A 17,583-nucleotide genomic window follows, 5' to 3' on the forward strand; every position below is an offset into this window, starting at 1 on the left:
TCCTTTGTCTCGCTCGATCAGCGAATCGGTCTTGATGTGCAAAGCCTCCGCGTGGCTTTCCATGACAAAATCTCTTGTTAAAAGTGAAATCTGCCGGAAAATGGCTGATGTCCAGCTCTTGTGATAACCAGAGAAATTTCTCACGACGGTCCCGGCTCCACACAGCCATCCGTTTAGAAATTATGTGGTGTTTTCTGCCTCTCGATGGCGGCTCGGAGCGCGGCGCGCCGTGCGCCATTGTGGGGCGTCCTTAAAGCTGTAGTAACACTCCTTATTCTCTGTGAAGCCCGTAAAATTTTCACCGAAAGCCAGATAAATTTTTCGAATGGTTTCCAGCTGCATGTCTCTAACAGTTTCTGAAAAAATTCTGATGGAAAAAAAGCCCAAATCATTCCGCCATTTCCTCGCAATGAAACAACAACGAGAGGGGTGGACCACTCCTCCCATAAGGCGCGCTCACAAGCGAATGACGCAACCGACAGGCGTGGAAAAACTCACGCATGCGCACGAAGGTTCAAGCTTGGCTGACGTAAAAACATATGAATCAAATCCATATAGTTTTTGAAAAAAATAAAAAAGGTACGATACTTTTCTCACAGACCTCGTATTTGGATGCGTCTGCATGAAAGAAATAAGTGAGGGAACCCACCAAGACTCCCATGACAGATCGAATGGAGTCGACTGTGTGGAATGAGAGGAAGGAGAAACACAAAACGATCAGTCACAGCACAGAAGAACACAGGCCTAGATATAAATATATATTTAAATCAAATACCTTTTGGGAAACTCCCTCGGGGTGGCTTCCCTCACTTATCTCCATCTTTGACACACAGTCATCATTCTGTCTTTACATTTTTTTTAATGACTGACTCAACTTTGACGAAATTAAAGCTGCCAGTCTGAAAATTAATTTGATCTCAAACACGCTGTAAAAAAAAAATGCAAGTGTCCAAATATACAAGTAGAATTCTTTTTTTTTTTTTTTTTTTTTTTAAGAATGTTACCGTTTCTTTTTAAGGTGAGTCCTAAAGATTTTAATGTCACATTTGTCAAACTTTTTATTTCACGTATTTCACATTTTTTCTGGATTCAGCAGAAACCAAAGAAACTCTTCAGAAAAACGTTTTAGTTGTAAATCTGATCAATTTGTTTTCAGCTCAGTTTGCTGGTCCTGCATATGGTGTGTTCAGGTGCAAAAATAAAAAAATGTTTTTGTAGCCTCTAAGTTCATTAGCAGTCTGTAAGAAAGAACTACAACAAAAAAAGACCTCGGTGTGTGGACGCGTCTCATCACGTTCGTCCTCACAAAGCAGTGAACAGCTCAGTGCACGTGAGGTCAAAGGTCAGCCCTTGAACGCCTCGTGTTCCATGTCTAAGTTTTTGTAATGGAGACATCTTCGTCTCTGTGGATTCACACACCAGACCGTCCCCGGTCAGCCAGAGTAGCAGGGACATATTTCAGTCTGGACTTCATGACCCTCCAGTGATAAAACTCCAACATCAGACAGAAACGGCTGGAAACAGCATTAACGAAGCCGTGGGTGGAAGTTCTGAGATCAGCTCTCAGAGACGTTCCTGCTGCTTCTCACTTGGCACAGACATGTGACATCACCTGAACCCCAACTGCAGTCCAAGTCGTTAGGGTCCTGCTGCTTCCTGAGACTTGGACTCTAACCAGTGTCCCAAGGTGAGGACTGGATGTCTTTGGTTCCAGGTCATGACTCATGTATACCAGGTACTATAGCAGGGACCCTGAAGACATAACGACGTTCATACCAGGTACTATAGCAGGGACCCTGAACACATCACAAGGATATTACCAGGTACTATAGCAGGGACCCTGAACACATCACGACGTTCATACCAGGTACCATAGCAGGGACCCTGAACACATCACAAAGTTCATACCAGGTACTATAGCAGGGACCCTGAACACATCACAAGGTTCATACCAGGTACTATAGCAGTTTACCGGAACACATCACAAGGTTCACACCAGGTACTATAGCAGGGACCCTGAACACATCACAAGGTTCATACCAGGTACTATAGCAGTTTACCGGAACACATCACAAGGTTCACACCAGGTACTATAGCAGGGACCCTGAACACATCACAAGGTTCACACCAGGTACTATAGCAGGGACCCTGAACACATCACAAGGTTCATACCAGGTACTATAGCAGGGACCCTGAACACATCACAAGGTTCATACCAGGTACTATAGCAGGGAGCCAGACTTTTGACACGAAGCAGAACGTTCGACCACATTACACCCATTTTAGCATCCCTTCACTGGCTTCCTGTCCCAATGAGATCAGATTTTAAGGTTCTGCTACTAACCTATAAAATTGTTCACAGACTGGCACCTCCCTACCTAGCTGACCTAATTAAACCTTACCTACCGGCCCGGGCTTTACGTTCTCAGGGTGCAGGTCTACTTTGTGTCCCTAAGGTGAATAAGAAGTCTGCGGGTCACAGAGCTTTCTCTTATCGTGCCCCTGTTCTGTGGAATGATCTCCCTGCGTTAATAAAACAGTCAGATTCTGTGGAGATTTTCAAGTCCAGACTTAAGATGCACTTATTTTCCCTTTCATATGGCTAGCATACTGGTACAGTTTTGTTTTACACTTTTTACTCTTAATTCATTTATTAGTAATTGGAGCAGGCCATGGCTTCAACTTTACCTAAATTATGGGTCTTTTAGTGAAGTTTAGGGCTAGTGGCCGGCGATCACCTTAGTATTTCTCTGTTTTTCTTGTTGTTTAATGCTGGCAAATTATACAGTATTTTTTTTTGTCTTTCTGATGCCTGATTCTGTTTTTTTCTCTCTGTTTAAGGTGCAGCTCCATCCAGAGATGGGAGTTGTATTCGTGTTGGTGATCCCCCTGTCCTGTGCGCCAATAGCATTTCTTATATATTTGTCCGTCAGTTGTTCTGTGAATTGTTCTGTAATTTATGTTTGTAGCATGGCCCAAGCAGAGGGTCAACCCTTTGAGTCTGGTCTGCTTGAGGTTTCTTCCTCAAAGGGAGTTTTTCCTTACCACTGTTGCTCTGGGGGTTGGTAAGGTTAGACCTTACCTGTGTGAAACGCTTTGCGGCAACTCTGTTGTGATTTGGCGCTATATAAATGAAAAATAAATTGAAAAAATTGGACCATGAACACATCACAACGTTCATACCAGGTACTATAGCAGGGACCCTGAGCACATCACGACGTTCATACCAGGTACTATAGCAGGGACCCTGAACACATCACAAGGTTTATAGCAGGGACCCAAAACACATCACCACGTTCATACCAGGTACTATAGCAGGGACCCTAAACACATCACAACGTTCATACCAGGTACCATAGCAAGAACCCTGAACACATCACAAGGTTTATACCAGGTAATAGCAGGGACCCTGAACACATTACCACGTATTAAAGCAGGGCCCATGAACAAAATCAAAATTTGCGTTTGTTGTGTTTAATAAGGATGTTCACCTTTTTGTAACCAAACCGCTGCTGAAAACGTTAAAATGAGGTAAAAGGTCAAAAGACAAGCACACGTACGGCGGGAAAGGTGCCCGCTGCGCCACCTGCTGGTCACTGAACACATTAACAAGAAGAAAGTTCAGAAAAACATTGTTCTACTTCAGTTATGTTTTCCATCATCAGCGGGGAGGTGGGACACGTAGAGGACCGGTTTGAGAACTATGATCGTTAAAAAAAATAAAAAATCTGCATCTTATTCAAAAATGCAGAATTCAAACCTTAGTCCAGGAGGCGTAAAACATTTTTAAATTCGTACGCTTGTTTTAGAGAAAGGTTCTGGGTTCGAGACCGTTGGTTGTCCGTGTCATGGTGACGTCAGGAAGGTAAAACGTGCCAGATCATCATCCAGCTGATTTCTGCATTGAAATCACAGTGACTACGCCTGAACTTCTTGGTCCTTGGAAGTTTCAAAATCGTCTGCAAACCTTCGAGAACAAAACAGTTTGATACGCTCCGTGTCCCTCCCAGGACCCACGCAGGGGACGCTGAGTTCCAACAGGTCAAAGTTCTCCGACTAAGACTCAGAGTTAAACAGTTAAAAATTAACTTGGTGCATAATATTACTCACGGTACAGCCCGAACTATCTCTCATCCTCCTTTTGTCTAAATTGCTGCTCAGGGCCTCAGTCTCTCAGCACTGATCCTGTAGAACCCTTCGGACGTACTGGTGCTGTGACCCGGAACACTATCAGACGATTAAGCGAGTTTTAAAGTCATTTTTATTCACTCAGCTATGGGCGAAGGAGGAACTCAACACTTTTATTTGGTTTTAATGTGATCTTTAGTCCAAAAGACGAGCTCATTGTTTTCTCGTCCAAATCTCCTGTCAGCTGCTGTTTGTTTTCAGTTAAGATCTTATTGTTCTCTGTTCAATTTCTACTTGGATCCCAGTATAAACTATATATATATATAATTGATTATATATTTATTGCTGCTCACATTCATTGATGACATTCTAGCGTCTCTGATCAATGTTGTCACGTGACCACAGCGGAAATAAGCCTTTATGCTTTATTGCGTCACCAATCTGTCATTGATAGATTCACCTTTCTGTGTTCATATTGATTTTACATAAACTGTTAAACTGCAGTAGTGCTAGTACCCAGCAGATGGCGCTGCAGTCACACCCGTTCTCGTGCGGCACTTTTCTATAAAATAAAAGCTGTTGATGGAATCGTTAAACTTACGTCTCTTTGATCGCGTACAGCTTAAGACATTTCGTGAAAGTCGTCTGTTTGTAATACCGATCTACAGAAAACCTGATTCGTTTGACCCACCAGCAGCCATCTTGCTACTCCCTCGGTGTCGGCTGCAGGCGTTTTCATCCAATAATTGTTTTTATGGATCTTGAATAATAATTTAAAAAAAAGGGGTTTGAGGCACTAAACTCCGTGATTACGTTATGACCCTGCAAGCAGGTAAAAGCATAGACATGATATGATATCTTCATGTTTGACTTACTGCAACATTTATTCTGCTTACGCCTTTAGTAGTTTTTGTTTTTTTTTTTAAATCTGCAGCTGATCCAGATTGTAAACCAGATCCAGATATTTGTCATCGGGCAGACTGAGAGCTCAAAAACAAAACAAAAAAAGTTTTCCGTTTTTATACCATTATGATGAAACGGGAACATTCGTTTCCAAATTAACATTTTCTACCAGTAATTCCCCTGCCACTAGATGTCGCACAGAATTTTGAGAGTAAACAAAGATTGCATCAGAGCAGAACATCTTACAAGTTTTAACAGGTCAAACATCACTGGGAAGAACCAGACTTTTTTTAATCCTTTAACTGTGCTTTTGTATACACACGTGGAAAGTCGCTGGCGTCCATCTGTGCAGCGAGTCTGTTTATAAAGGATGGAAGAAGTTGACAGACTCAGGGCGGGACTCTACGACATCACACCAGCGTCTTTGCCACCACTTTCAAACCAACCGGTCTTGGAGGCGATCCTGTGCCGTCTTTGGTCTTCAGGACCACTTTGGTACCACAGAGGGGGACATGTGACTAAAAACACAGACCAACACTCTGAAACCGCTGACATCACCAAACACATTCCGGGTGTGACCGTAACCAGAACCACACAGGCTGACAGCCAGAGACAACTTGTCCCACAGCATCACCAAAGGTCACAATCTAAAGACGGCAGAGACACACAGGGTCTATGGCAAACGCACCCCCTCACCAAATGCACACCTCACCAAGCATGAATGCAAACCTCACCAAATGCACACCCTTCCCACCCCAATGACTGAGTTCTCAGTCAACTACCAGAACCAAAATTGCAGTGCCTTGTGAAGCAGGTTTCAAATGGACACGTGGGGCCTCATGAAGCAGTGTCATGGTCCACATCAGGCCCACCAGCCAGCAGTTTCACACTACTTTAATTAAATGCCTTAAAAACATGAACATGGGTTCTGCTGAATCTGCTCCACTGGACCACGATGCAGAAGCATCTGGAAAACCTTCCTGCTGGAAAGAAAAGTGTTTTTGTGGTGAAGCATCAGAATGAGTCAAAACTCATCATCATCATCATCAGTTTATTTGTCCGCCTCAAACACGTCAAAGTGTCTCATGACTCACTTTTGTCTACAGACAATGTCTGTGAAGACCTTCAATAACAGCACAATGATCATCCGGTGAAACAAATCAAACCCAAGAAAAATCCTAAAGCAAGACCAATCAGAAAATCAGAATTCCAACCAATCACAGAGTGGATCATTAAAAAAATAAAATAAATGTTATTGAACTGAGAAACTTCCACCATGTTTACTTTTTATAAGATGGTAACAGAATAAAGATGTTAAAGCTCAGAAACTTCAGGTGGGTCAGGTTTGTGACAAAGTTCAAAGGCACTTCAGCAGGAACCAGGTGGAACCAGCGTGGGATCTCTGGGACACGAGCAACAGTCCTGCTGCAGGTCTGGGACCACCGAGGACAGAAGTCAGTTTTGGTTTGAGGCAAAATGTGCCGTCCTTGTTCTTGGCCAATCAGATGACAGCTTTCTGACTGCGATCGTGTCGTTATCTTGCTGAAGTGCAGCTGAAGAAGTTTTAATAAAGGTGTTTTATTTTTGGTCGACGTGAAACATTTTTAAAGTCTCTGTGGAAACATTTTATGAACAGACTTAAATTTTTTGACCAACAGCACCAACAAGGACACTTATTCAAAGCTGATTCAAAGCTAAGCTCCACCCCCTTGGACAGTGAGCCTCTCTGAGTCTCTTCCTGTCTGTTTGATGAAACTGTGAAACAGGTTTCAGAGGCTTCAGTGATAAATGTTTTCATAAGTTACCCTTTAAACGGGTGCGCGCGGGTTTGGTGTGGCCTAAAGCCGAACCGTTTCAAATTCAGCATCTGGCTCCAGAGCACGCAGCAGCAGCCGCCAGGGATTTGGACCCTGAGCTCAGACAGCACTGATATTTAAATATTTTTTGTCTCTGAAATCAGAGTGAAAAACACACTAGTTTAAGGCACATGTTGCCAAACTCGCTTTGGCTTATTTTTCTTCAAATAAAAAATTCATTTCAAGGCCAAACGCTGACAACGTTCATAAGGGTGTGCTTCAGAACCACACGTACGTCTGGCGCGAGATCTCAGATCAGCTGGACCACAGAGTTTACATACATGAAAGCTGGAGTGAAGACTTCCTATACAACTAATGTAACGCTGCAGCACAGCTGCCATTACCAAAGAGGGCAAAAAGGACGCAAAGTACCCAGATGTGCAATACAGCGTGTGCTGAGTGAATGTGGAGGCCATAAAGAAAACAAGAAGAACTAAGAAACAAAAATAAAAACCCAAGACAGACACAGCTGTTTTCCCCTCTCTGATAATGGCTCTTCGCCGGCACACGGCCAGGCGCAAGTCCTCACTCCAGCTTTCATATATGTAACTATGAGTCAGACACTGAATGCTACTGCCCCCTAATGAACATCTCGTTCAACCCGACTATACACTCTTCAACTCACCAGAGACCGACACACTCAGCAGCAAGCACCAAGACAAACCACCAGAGGTGGCGTCGTTCGCTCTGCGCCTGATGCGAGGCTGCCAGCTGAGCCGCCACTCCAACAGTGACGACAAAGCAACGATTCAAAGCTTCGCAACACAGAAGCAATTTGACATTTCTAAAAACACTCACATTAATATTTCTTCAAGAAGAGGTCTGCTCAGAGGGACAGAAGCTGGGACAGGAACAAATGGGGACAACCGCCGTGACAGTGTTTACACGGTTCCATGAAAGAAGGCGGGCTTCATGATTGTCAATCATATCAGAGATGAACTTTGTTCTGCTCATTTTCATCTCAGTGAGTGCCAACATGGGTCCAACGTGAACCCGAACCCAACGTGGGTCAGATGGGAAAATGAGGCCGACTTGCGACACTTGGAGGGGCAGGGCCAACTCAACCCGTTAGGCCAGCCATCTGCCTTTAAGCAGTTTTTTTTTTTTGTTGATTTTAAAATTCTGCTTACTGATTCTTCAAAGTGAAAATTTGGGCTTTCAACCCAAACTGAACATGAAATTAATCTAATGGGATTTAAAAAAAAAACACACCTGTTTTTTTTTTAAAAGTAACTCGAACGTCAGTCAAACTTTGATTTTATGTCCTCAAACATGTTGAAGCTTTTCCAGGGTGTCATGGCGGCTCCCTCTTTTGTGCATGTCCCCCTTTTTAAAACTCCACCTAGTAATAAGAGGACATGGCTCTAAACTTGTTAGTTATGAAGTGGTGACGGCGCCAATCTGTTCCTAATCTGACCGTTGGATGCTGATCGGCTGAGAGCTTCTACATCATCATTCATTCTCACAAATGAGCCGTCGCATGAATGACGACAGAGGAGAAACAACGCGTCACCGAGCGCTGTGCAATTTAAAACAAAACAATTAACTGCATCGCCTGATTGTGCAGCGTCTCCTGATGGTCACAACCAAAAACAGTGTCATCAGTCTGCCGTGTTGGATTCCTGTCGAACTCGCAGAGTGGGGGTGGGTCTCGCGGAGGAACTCTCAGACCAATTTGCACACTCTTTCTTCACCCTTTACTTTTTAAAAATGATGTCACACAAAGATGGTTTGTCTATATGTGGCCCTGCGATAGACTGGCGTCCTGTCCTGGGTGTACGCCGCCTCGCGCTCTGTGACTGCTGGGATAGGCTCCAGCCCCCCGCGACCCTTGATTGGACTAAGCGGTTGAAGATGTGTGTGTGTGTGTGTGTACACGTCACACAAAGAGATTATTTGGGGTTTTATGTTGTAGAGATTCATTTTCAAAGAGATTAAAGAGCATCATTCATTTTTATGTAAAGAAGCCCCCCCCCCCTTTTTTTTCTTTTCTTTTTTTTTTTACTTGATGTCATTTAAAAAAATTTAAATATTAAGGTCAGAGTGCGTACACTGTCCATCGTCACTGTCTGGGTCCCAGTCCAGCGGCTACACGCTTCGAAGGAGTCATCGTAGGCCGTGGTGTGAGGGGGCGGTCCTATTTCAGAGATTGCTGGTGAAGGACAGAACTTCACGAAGAGGACAGAAAAGGTGAGTCCTTCACAGCCCAAACAATCCCATGAGTCACTGCATGAGCCCGCCCCAAGACAAAATGATTGGTAAACAACAACAACAACAAAGAACACAAAAGACACTTTTAAGCTCCGTATGTCCGACTATAAATTAATAACATTTGTAAGTAAAGCATAAATAAATCCTGGAACGCTCACTACAATAGCTCAGAGCGTGCAGCTGTCCAGGGTGCCAAACGACAGGAGGAAGAGGCAGAGAAACGCAATGACAACAGCAAATCAGTCTCATTTCGCTGAAGGACTGAAGCCTGAAGCGTTTCAGGGGACACAGACCTCGGAAGGGCGTAGAACCCCGAACGGGGAAATGGACCTTGGAAAGGCGCATACCCCAAATGGGGACACAGACCTTGGAAAGGCGCAGAACCCCAAACAGGGAAACAGACTTTCGAAGGTGCACAACCCTGAATGGGAACACAGACCTTGGAAGGGCACACATCCCCAAACGGGGACATGGCTGCTGTATGTTCATTTACACTTACTGTTAAATACGCCGATTTTACACCGATTACGCTTTGATTTAAATACTAATACATTAAACATGACGTATAAAACAAATTATTTACGGGATTATTTGACTACTGTTTGACCAGCAGACAAACTTAAAAACATTCAGGGACACGTGAACAGATTAATGGTGTTCTTATGAACGATACAATGCAGTGATAAGAACACAAACATCTTAACAATATTGCATGTGAACTCCAGCGTAATGCCCATGTAGCGTCCGATAAAAACTTAACGATACAGCGCATTTAGAGAGCTAATTTGCTTTAACGTCATCACGTGCACATGAACTATATATATGTGACCGTTATTTTGCACAGACCTGAACGTTTATAAGTTACTCCAGTAGGGGGCGCCATCGGACACCATGACCGATAAATGATCGTACGACTCGGTGACGGCATTCAGGGAGAAACGCTCTCTGGCACAAACGTGATCAGTGAAATTTATTTGGTGCATAAACTGATTGTCTTTAGTTCTGGACGGCTGGTCGGACACATCAAGACACGAGAACCTGTAACCCTCAGTCCACATCCACTCCGACATTCAGGCGGGTTTCGCTTTGGTTTAACATTTTCCAAACTTCAGTGACAACAAGAATCAACAAGCAGAATCAAAGCTATTGATCAACACCCTGCAGCATGTCTGAAGGCGGGACCAGCTGATTGGATGTGGGTGGAGTTTAACCCCACCAACCCTCCGGTTTTGTGCAAAAAATGAAATTGGAGTAACAACAAACAAAACTTTATGTTGACATCAGAAGGTTCTGGCTGGTTCTAGTCCAGCTGCTCGGATCTACTTCAGACCAACCCCCCTTCTTCAAGTGTTAAGGCACGTTTTGGTTTTGACAGCAGCAAGACTGTGCGCTGTCGCTCGTTTGCCGCGGCGGCCGGCTCACGGCTTCCCCACGTCCACTGTGATTTTGGTGAACAGATCTGTCTTCTCGATCTTCACGACGCTGTAGGACAAAGAGTTGATGCCGTCTTTGTGCATGGTGTCCCTCGTGTGAGCGATGCGGTCGAACCTGTGGACAAAACAAGTAAAATCAGTGTTAGAACACGACCTCCATTACAGCAGGGGCGGGGCTCTGAGCATTAGACTCTGCTGTTTTAAAGACTCTTGACCTGAGTTTGACCTTTGACATGTGATAAGCTTTTTGGCTTGAGGTCACATGACCTCAGAGGAACGTCATTTGGGACCACTTTTGGTCGGCACTGAATGAGTTTTGAAGTCTTTGACTTGAAGCCAGCAGACGGTTTTTGGCTCAAACATGTTAAGAACTCGTTTCGATTTCATCATCAGCATTAATCAATAATCAATAAACAGACAGTTTTGTTTTTGTTCTCTCACACTGATCTTTAATCTTAAGCGGGTGTTTATGTTTCGCCGTCGTACTTCTGGATTCGTTTGTCACTCTGCTGACATCTTCTCAGACACGCCCACTCATAACAGGTTTCTTGATTTGGCCAACAACTGTCAAGGTTTTCCTTCATTGGGAAAATAATTCTTCACATCTTCTCGTGGTACATCAGGATGTCTAGACTTACTGAACTCACCTGGAAATGATTTTTGTTTTGTTTTTTCCTTCTTTTTTTTGTAGTAACAGAGTTAAAGGTAAAGTATATGTCGTATTTTCTGAAATATAAGTCGCCCCCTTTTTTTTTTATTTATTTGCTAGTTTTGGAGGTCAACTCCAGAAAACAATGTCAAACATCTGACAGATCAGTTTTGCTTATTGATTGATCGTTTCACTGACAGACAACAAATTAAAATAATCTCCAGAGTTTTTATCTGCTTACTTTTAAATTAAATGACAGAGTAAACAAACATGAAACAGTTAGAGCGTTTTTACCATTTTACTTTATCTGCTCCTGCCGACGGAGATGAACAAAGTTCGTGCTGAGTTTGTCCTTTGTGGACGGTTAATCTTTTTTTTTTTTTTTTTTTTATGACGTGCGGGTAAGTGGCACCGCTGGCTCACCTCTGAGGGTTTGGGTCGTTCTGTTTGTCTCGCTCATGTCGAATCATTCGGCATTTTCCAACACCACTGCTCGGTCTGGAGATGGACATTCCTTTAGACGCCAGCCTGCAAACATCAGCTTCATTTTAAAAATACACTGTAACACACGCCACTTTATTAGGTACACCCTGGTAGCACGGGGTCGGACCCTCTCTTTGGGAACCTTCACCAGGATTCATCTTATGAACTCTGACTCTTGGATGTGGCGGTCTGGGTTCGGCGCCCGTACCTGTTGTAGATGTCGTCGTCCTCTCCTCCCCAGCCCCAGTAGTTATTTGGAAAGCCGTTGATCTTCAGGTACTGCTCCTTACTCATTGAGGACACGCCCCCAAAATACTGGTTGTAGGGCAACCTGAAGACCACAGAGGCACCGTCAAGTCAAACCACAAACCCGCTCAGACAAAAAAAAGTCACAGAGTCAGTCTGATGTGAAATAAAACCCGTCAGAGGAGGAGTGATGCTGTACTTCAGCTCAGGACATTAAACAGGTTAGCAGGTGTTTCACAAAGACATTCAGGTCCAAAAGTCCCTCCCAGACACAGAGGGGGTCAAGTTCTGCTCTGTCAGAAATACGGCATTTCTGTCTGTTCCTTTAAATGGAAAGGAGCTGCTGCTTGCCACGCCCCTTTTTCTTGAGAGCAAAGTCATCTCTTCCTGTCAGTTAGGCTCTGTGGGCGTGTCCCAACAGGCACCGTCAGTCATATCATGTAACACTTGAACGGATTTTAACAAAACCTGATATTACTGCTATTAAAGACTAGACAGAGAGAGGGCGGAGTCAGGAAAGGACTTTCATTCATCATTCATGAAGGAGTTTCATTCACAAAGCCCGCGGGGGCGTTGGATTTCATCCGTCACGAAGCCCGCGGGGGGGTTGGGTTTCATTCATCACGAAGTCCGCGGGGGCAATGGGTTTCAATAGTCACAAAGCCCGTGGGGGTGTTGGGTTTCATTTATCATGAAGCCCTTTGGGTTGCATTTGTCATGAAGTGTTGCCAAAGTTACTTTGAAAAAGTAATGCAATTACTGATTACTCCTTGAAAAATAAGAGTTACTTTACTGATTACTCAAGTTAGATTACTAGTTACTTTATTAGTTACTTTTTCAGCAGCTGCCGACAACAGCCTACCCCCACCTCAACATGAAAATAACCCATTTTGCCAATACTCACTTTATAGTCTCCCTTTCTTGACTTCAATGAGCATAAGTACTTCTTTCTTATATATATATATATATATATATATATATATATATATATATATATATAAAAAGACATCTTTCTTGACCTCATATTTAACCACTGATGGCACTGTAATGGTAAAACTTGCAGTTTCTAACCTACACTCTTTATAAATGTAACTATTAAATTCATTCTAACATTTTTTCTAACATTTAAATTCTGTCTAAATTTTTCTTATAAGTAGTATCATTAGAAGTAAAAAAAAAAAAAGGCTTCAAAAGTGGCCCTTTAATCTAGGGCTGTTTTGGGGAGCACGCCCTCTTCTCACATGGATTCGCCCCTGCTTTGGTGTGTCCTCAAAGAGAGTTTAGGCGCATTTGGGTGCAAAGAAGTGTTAGTTGCGGATCAGCTGTTTTTAGCGAGGACACTCACAGAGCGGCTGAGTTTTAAATAAAGGGGGGAAAAAAGAGCGTAAAAATGTCTTTGTAAAGCTCGGTGCAGGTGTGCTGTCGTCACCACGCTTTGAGAGACATCTCAAAGCGTGATCAGTGAGCACCAGAGTGAGCAGCAGTGAGAACCAGAGCAAGCAGCAGTGAGCACCAGAATAAGCAGCAGTGAGCACCAGAATAAGCAGCAGTGAGCAGACGGTCGGCGTCTGGGTAGACGGCCGTACCGTTGTACAACTCATCAAAGTCTGCGGACCGCCGAAGGCCCCAGCCAGGACCAGGCGCGTCGGTGGACGCCATCAGCGCGCAGTTCGCTGGAGGCCCAGCTCGGCTGCGGCTCGAGGGAGGCCGCCATCAGCCCCGCAGCACACCGGAGGCCCAGCCGGGACTGTGGCTAGAGGGAGGCCGCCATCAGCCCGCAACTCGACAGAGGCCCAGCCGGTACCGCAGCTCGTCAGAGATCGTCACCAGCCCTCCACCGCCGGAGACGCCACCCGGGTCCGAGACTCGTCGCGGCCGCAATTACCATCAGCAGTCGGCTTGTCGGCCCCGCAGAGAAGCCGGGACGTCGCAAGCTAGGCTAAGCCAGCTTGGTTTCGGCTAACAGCTAAAAGCTAACAGCTGTTGCACAACAAACAGCTGTTAAATAAGACGGTGAGAATGGGGCCAAAGAAAACACCCGTGACGGAGGATCTGGACGATATTAAGAAGGTTCTGGATACTCTCATGGAGGAGGTTTGTGCCGTAAAAACTCAGCAGAAGGAGATACTGGCACTAGTGAAGAAAGTTAAGGACCTGCGAGGCCTTATTGAGCAGAAGGACAAACGTATCGCGTTATTGGAAATAAGGGTAACTGAGATGGAGCAGTACACGCGAATGAACGATGTTGTTGTATCTGGGCTCTACATCAGACCCAGATCGTATGCTCGGGCAGCAGCCTCTGGTAACGGGGGGAGCCCGATGAACAAGACCAACGCTCCACAGAGCAACAAGTTGCTGCTTTTCTGCAAACTAAGGGGATTGATCTGGATATAAACACTATTGAAGCATGTCATCCATTACCCAGGAAGAATTCATCCGACAAACCTACAGTCATCATGAGGTTTGTTAACAGGAAAGACAAAACAACTCTGCTCAAACAAGGATATAACTTAAAGGATCCAATGTTTACATAAATGAACATCTCACTAAACACAACGCAGACATAGCAAAAAAGGCAAGATACTTGAGAAAACAAAAAAAAATTCAAAACACATGGACATCAAACTGTAAAGTATTCATCAAACTGAACGGGTCCCCAGAAGAAGCTAAAGTGTTGCTGATCAGAAGCATGGAGGAATTGGAAAAATATGAATAAACATGGTAAGTGAACGCAACCAACTTTCATAATGACTGACAAACATACAGACCATTCATCAGTGCTTCTGAACAGTAATAGTATAACTGAGATCATACATGGTTATGAGAATGTGGAATTACAACCTTTTCAGTATACTGAGCATCATATACAGGATCCGGAACATGAGATAGATCCGGACAATCATTTCTATTCCTTCATAAATAGTAACTGTCAGTATACACAGAAGAACAATACAATAACTGCATTTCAAGTGATGGGAAATTGTCAATAATCCACTTTAATAGCAGGAGTCTGTACAAAAAATTTTGGGAGTATCAAAGACTATTTACAACAATTTTGTCGACCATTCAGTATAATTGCCATAACGGAAACATGGCTTACAGAGGGTGATGATACAAATTATGAGCTGGAGGGTTATGAATTTAATCATTTGAATAGACAAAATAGAGGAGGAGTGGCTTTGTATGTTGACAAAAGGATTAACTACAAAATTAAAGATCAAATGACTGTGGCTGTGGAAAATCTTTTGGAATCCATCACAATTGAAATAGATATGGAAAAAGGCAAAAATATAATTATTAGCTGCATATATAGAGCTCCTGGCTCTAAAATTGAAGAATTTCAAAACTGGACAGAGAAAGTGTTTTCACAGATGGGTAATAAGCAAGTATTTGTTTGTGGAGATATAAACATTGATCTCTTAAACCCACATCAGCATAAAGTAACTGAGGATTTCATTAACACTATGTACACTCTAAATCTATATCCAAAAATTACTAGGCCTTCAAGAATCACCTCACATTCAGCTACTCTCATTGATAATATATTTACTAATGATATCGATACCAAAACACTAAGTGGCTTATTAATTAATGATATTAGTGACCATCTACCAATTTTTATAGTAACTGATTTCAAGTTTAATAAAAAAACGTTCTGAGAAAAAACAATATTGCAAGCGCTTGCAATCTGAAGAAGCTATCACTGCCTTAAAAAATGATTTACTTTTACAGGATTGGAATTCCATTTACAATCAGCAAGATGCAAATTTAGCATATTCCGAATTTGAAAACATATTTCTCAACATATATAACAAAAATTGTCCAATTATACAGTTTAATAAAAAGTATAACTATAAAGCTAACCCATGGATAACAAAAGGCCTTCAAAAGGCGTATATAAAGAAAAATAGGCTATACAGAGAATTTATTAAAAGTAAATCAAGAGAGGCAGGGGTTAAATATAAGGACTATAAAAATAAACTAACAACTATTATGCGGAACTGTAAAAAAAATCATACTTTGGAAAAATACTAAACGATAATAAAAACAATATAAAGGAAACATGGAAAATATTGAATAGTATTATAGCAAATAAACCCAAATCAAATAACTATCCAACATATTTTACTTATGACAACAAAGATGAATATAACATGAGCCAAGTAGTGAATAGTGTCAATAAATTTTTTGCTAATGTTGGGCCAGATCTGGCAGCTGAAATTCCACACAGTACATGGGAAAATCAGCAGTTAATTGATCCACACACAATGTTTCTCAGCCCAGTAGATGAAAGGGAAATTATTAACATAGTTAGTACATGTAAAAGTAAAAAGTCAACGGATCATAATGAGGTACATATGTTCTTAGTAAAGTGAATAATTACTGAAATTGCAAAACCATTATCATATATTTTTAACAAATCATTTCAAACTGGGATTGTTCCTAACAGTATGAAAGTGGCAAAAGTGATACCTTTATTCAAATCTGGCAGCAAGCATCTTTTTACTAACTACAGGCCTGTGTCTCTACTGTCACAATTTTCAAAGATACTGGAAAAACCTTATAACAGCAGACTGGATAAATTTATAGATCGACACAACTTGCCTGATGAAAGTCAATATGGTTTCAGAGCAAAAAGGTCCACGGCACTGGCATTGCTAGATTCCATAGAAGAGATCAATAAACATGTGGACCAAAGGGTAATAGTTGCAGGTTTATTTATTGACTTAAGGCTTTTGATACAATTGATCACAATATACTATTTCAAAAGTTGGAACTGTATGGGATCAGAGGAGTTGCTCTGAGTTGGATTAAAAGCTATTTACAAAACCGAAAGCAGTTTGTTAAACTTGGGGAATACTGTTCTTCATATCTGGACATCGTTTGTGGGCTACCACAAGGTTCTGTGTTGGGCCCAAAATTATTTATTTTATACATTAATGATTTATGCAAAGTCTCAGATATGATTAAAACTGTGCTCTTTGCAGATGACACAAACCTGTTTTGCTCAGGGGAAAATCTGTAACAACTATTATCTGATTTAGGAACAGAAATGATAAAGTTAAAGAGATGGTTTGATATTAACAAATTATCATTAAATTTGTCTAAAACTAAATTGATGTTATTTGGAAATTATAAAAAAGACATACAAATTCAGTTAAATAGACATGGGGTAAACACAGAACGTGTCAAAGAGAATAAGTTTTTAGGTGTCATTATTGCTGAAAAAATTAATTGGAAAGCTCATATTCAGCATATTCAAACAAAGGTATCAAAACGTATTGCAGTATTAAATAAAGTAAAGCATGTTCTTGATTGCAGAGCACTACATACTCTCTATTGTTGCACCCTACTTGACTTACTGTGCTGAAGTTTGGGGCAACAATTACAAAACTACACTGCAACCATTATTCATTCTTCAAAAAAGAGCATTAAGGACAATTCATAATGCAGGTTATCGAGACCACACCAACCCACTGTTCATTAAATCTCAAATACTAAAACTTGATATGATTTTGTTCAAGACTGTTCAATTAATGCACAAAGTGAAAAATAAACAAGTGCCATTTAGAATTCAAGAATATTTTACTGAGAGAGAAGGAAAATATAATTTACAGGGCTTGTATCATTTTAAAATTGCTGGCGCTCGGATGACCAGGAAAGGTTTCTGTGT

At 42.2% G+C, this 17,583-nt stretch overlaps 1 protein-coding gene across 1 annotated transcript in view; it reads right to left on the reverse strand.

Moving 5' to 3' along the window:
* Positions 1 to 6,062: 6,062 nt before the first annotated feature.
* Positions 6,063 to 17,583, reverse strand: part of LOC117520914 (beta-1,4-galactosyltransferase 1-like) — a 74,527-nt gene continuing 63,006 nt past the window's right edge. The window contains exons 4-6 of the mRNA XM_034182257.1: positions 11,872 to 11,994; positions 11,604 to 11,708; positions 6,063 to 10,646 (exon numbers count right to left, since the gene is read on the reverse strand). Of these exons, the coding sequence (XP_034038148.1) occupies positions 10,517 to 10,646; positions 11,604 to 11,708; positions 11,872 to 11,994 (358 nt within the window). The 3' untranslated portion in view covers positions 6,063 to 10,516. The remainder of the gene's footprint in view (positions 10,647 to 11,603; positions 11,709 to 11,871; positions 11,995 to 17,583) is intronic.

Source organism: Thalassophryne amazonica, chromosome 11, assembly GCF_902500255.1.
Source record: "Thalassophryne amazonica chromosome 11, fThaAma1.1, whole genome shotgun sequence".
In the NCBI taxonomy this organism is placed as follows: Eukaryota; Metazoa; Chordata; class Actinopteri; order Batrachoidiformes; family Batrachoididae; genus Thalassophryne; species Thalassophryne amazonica.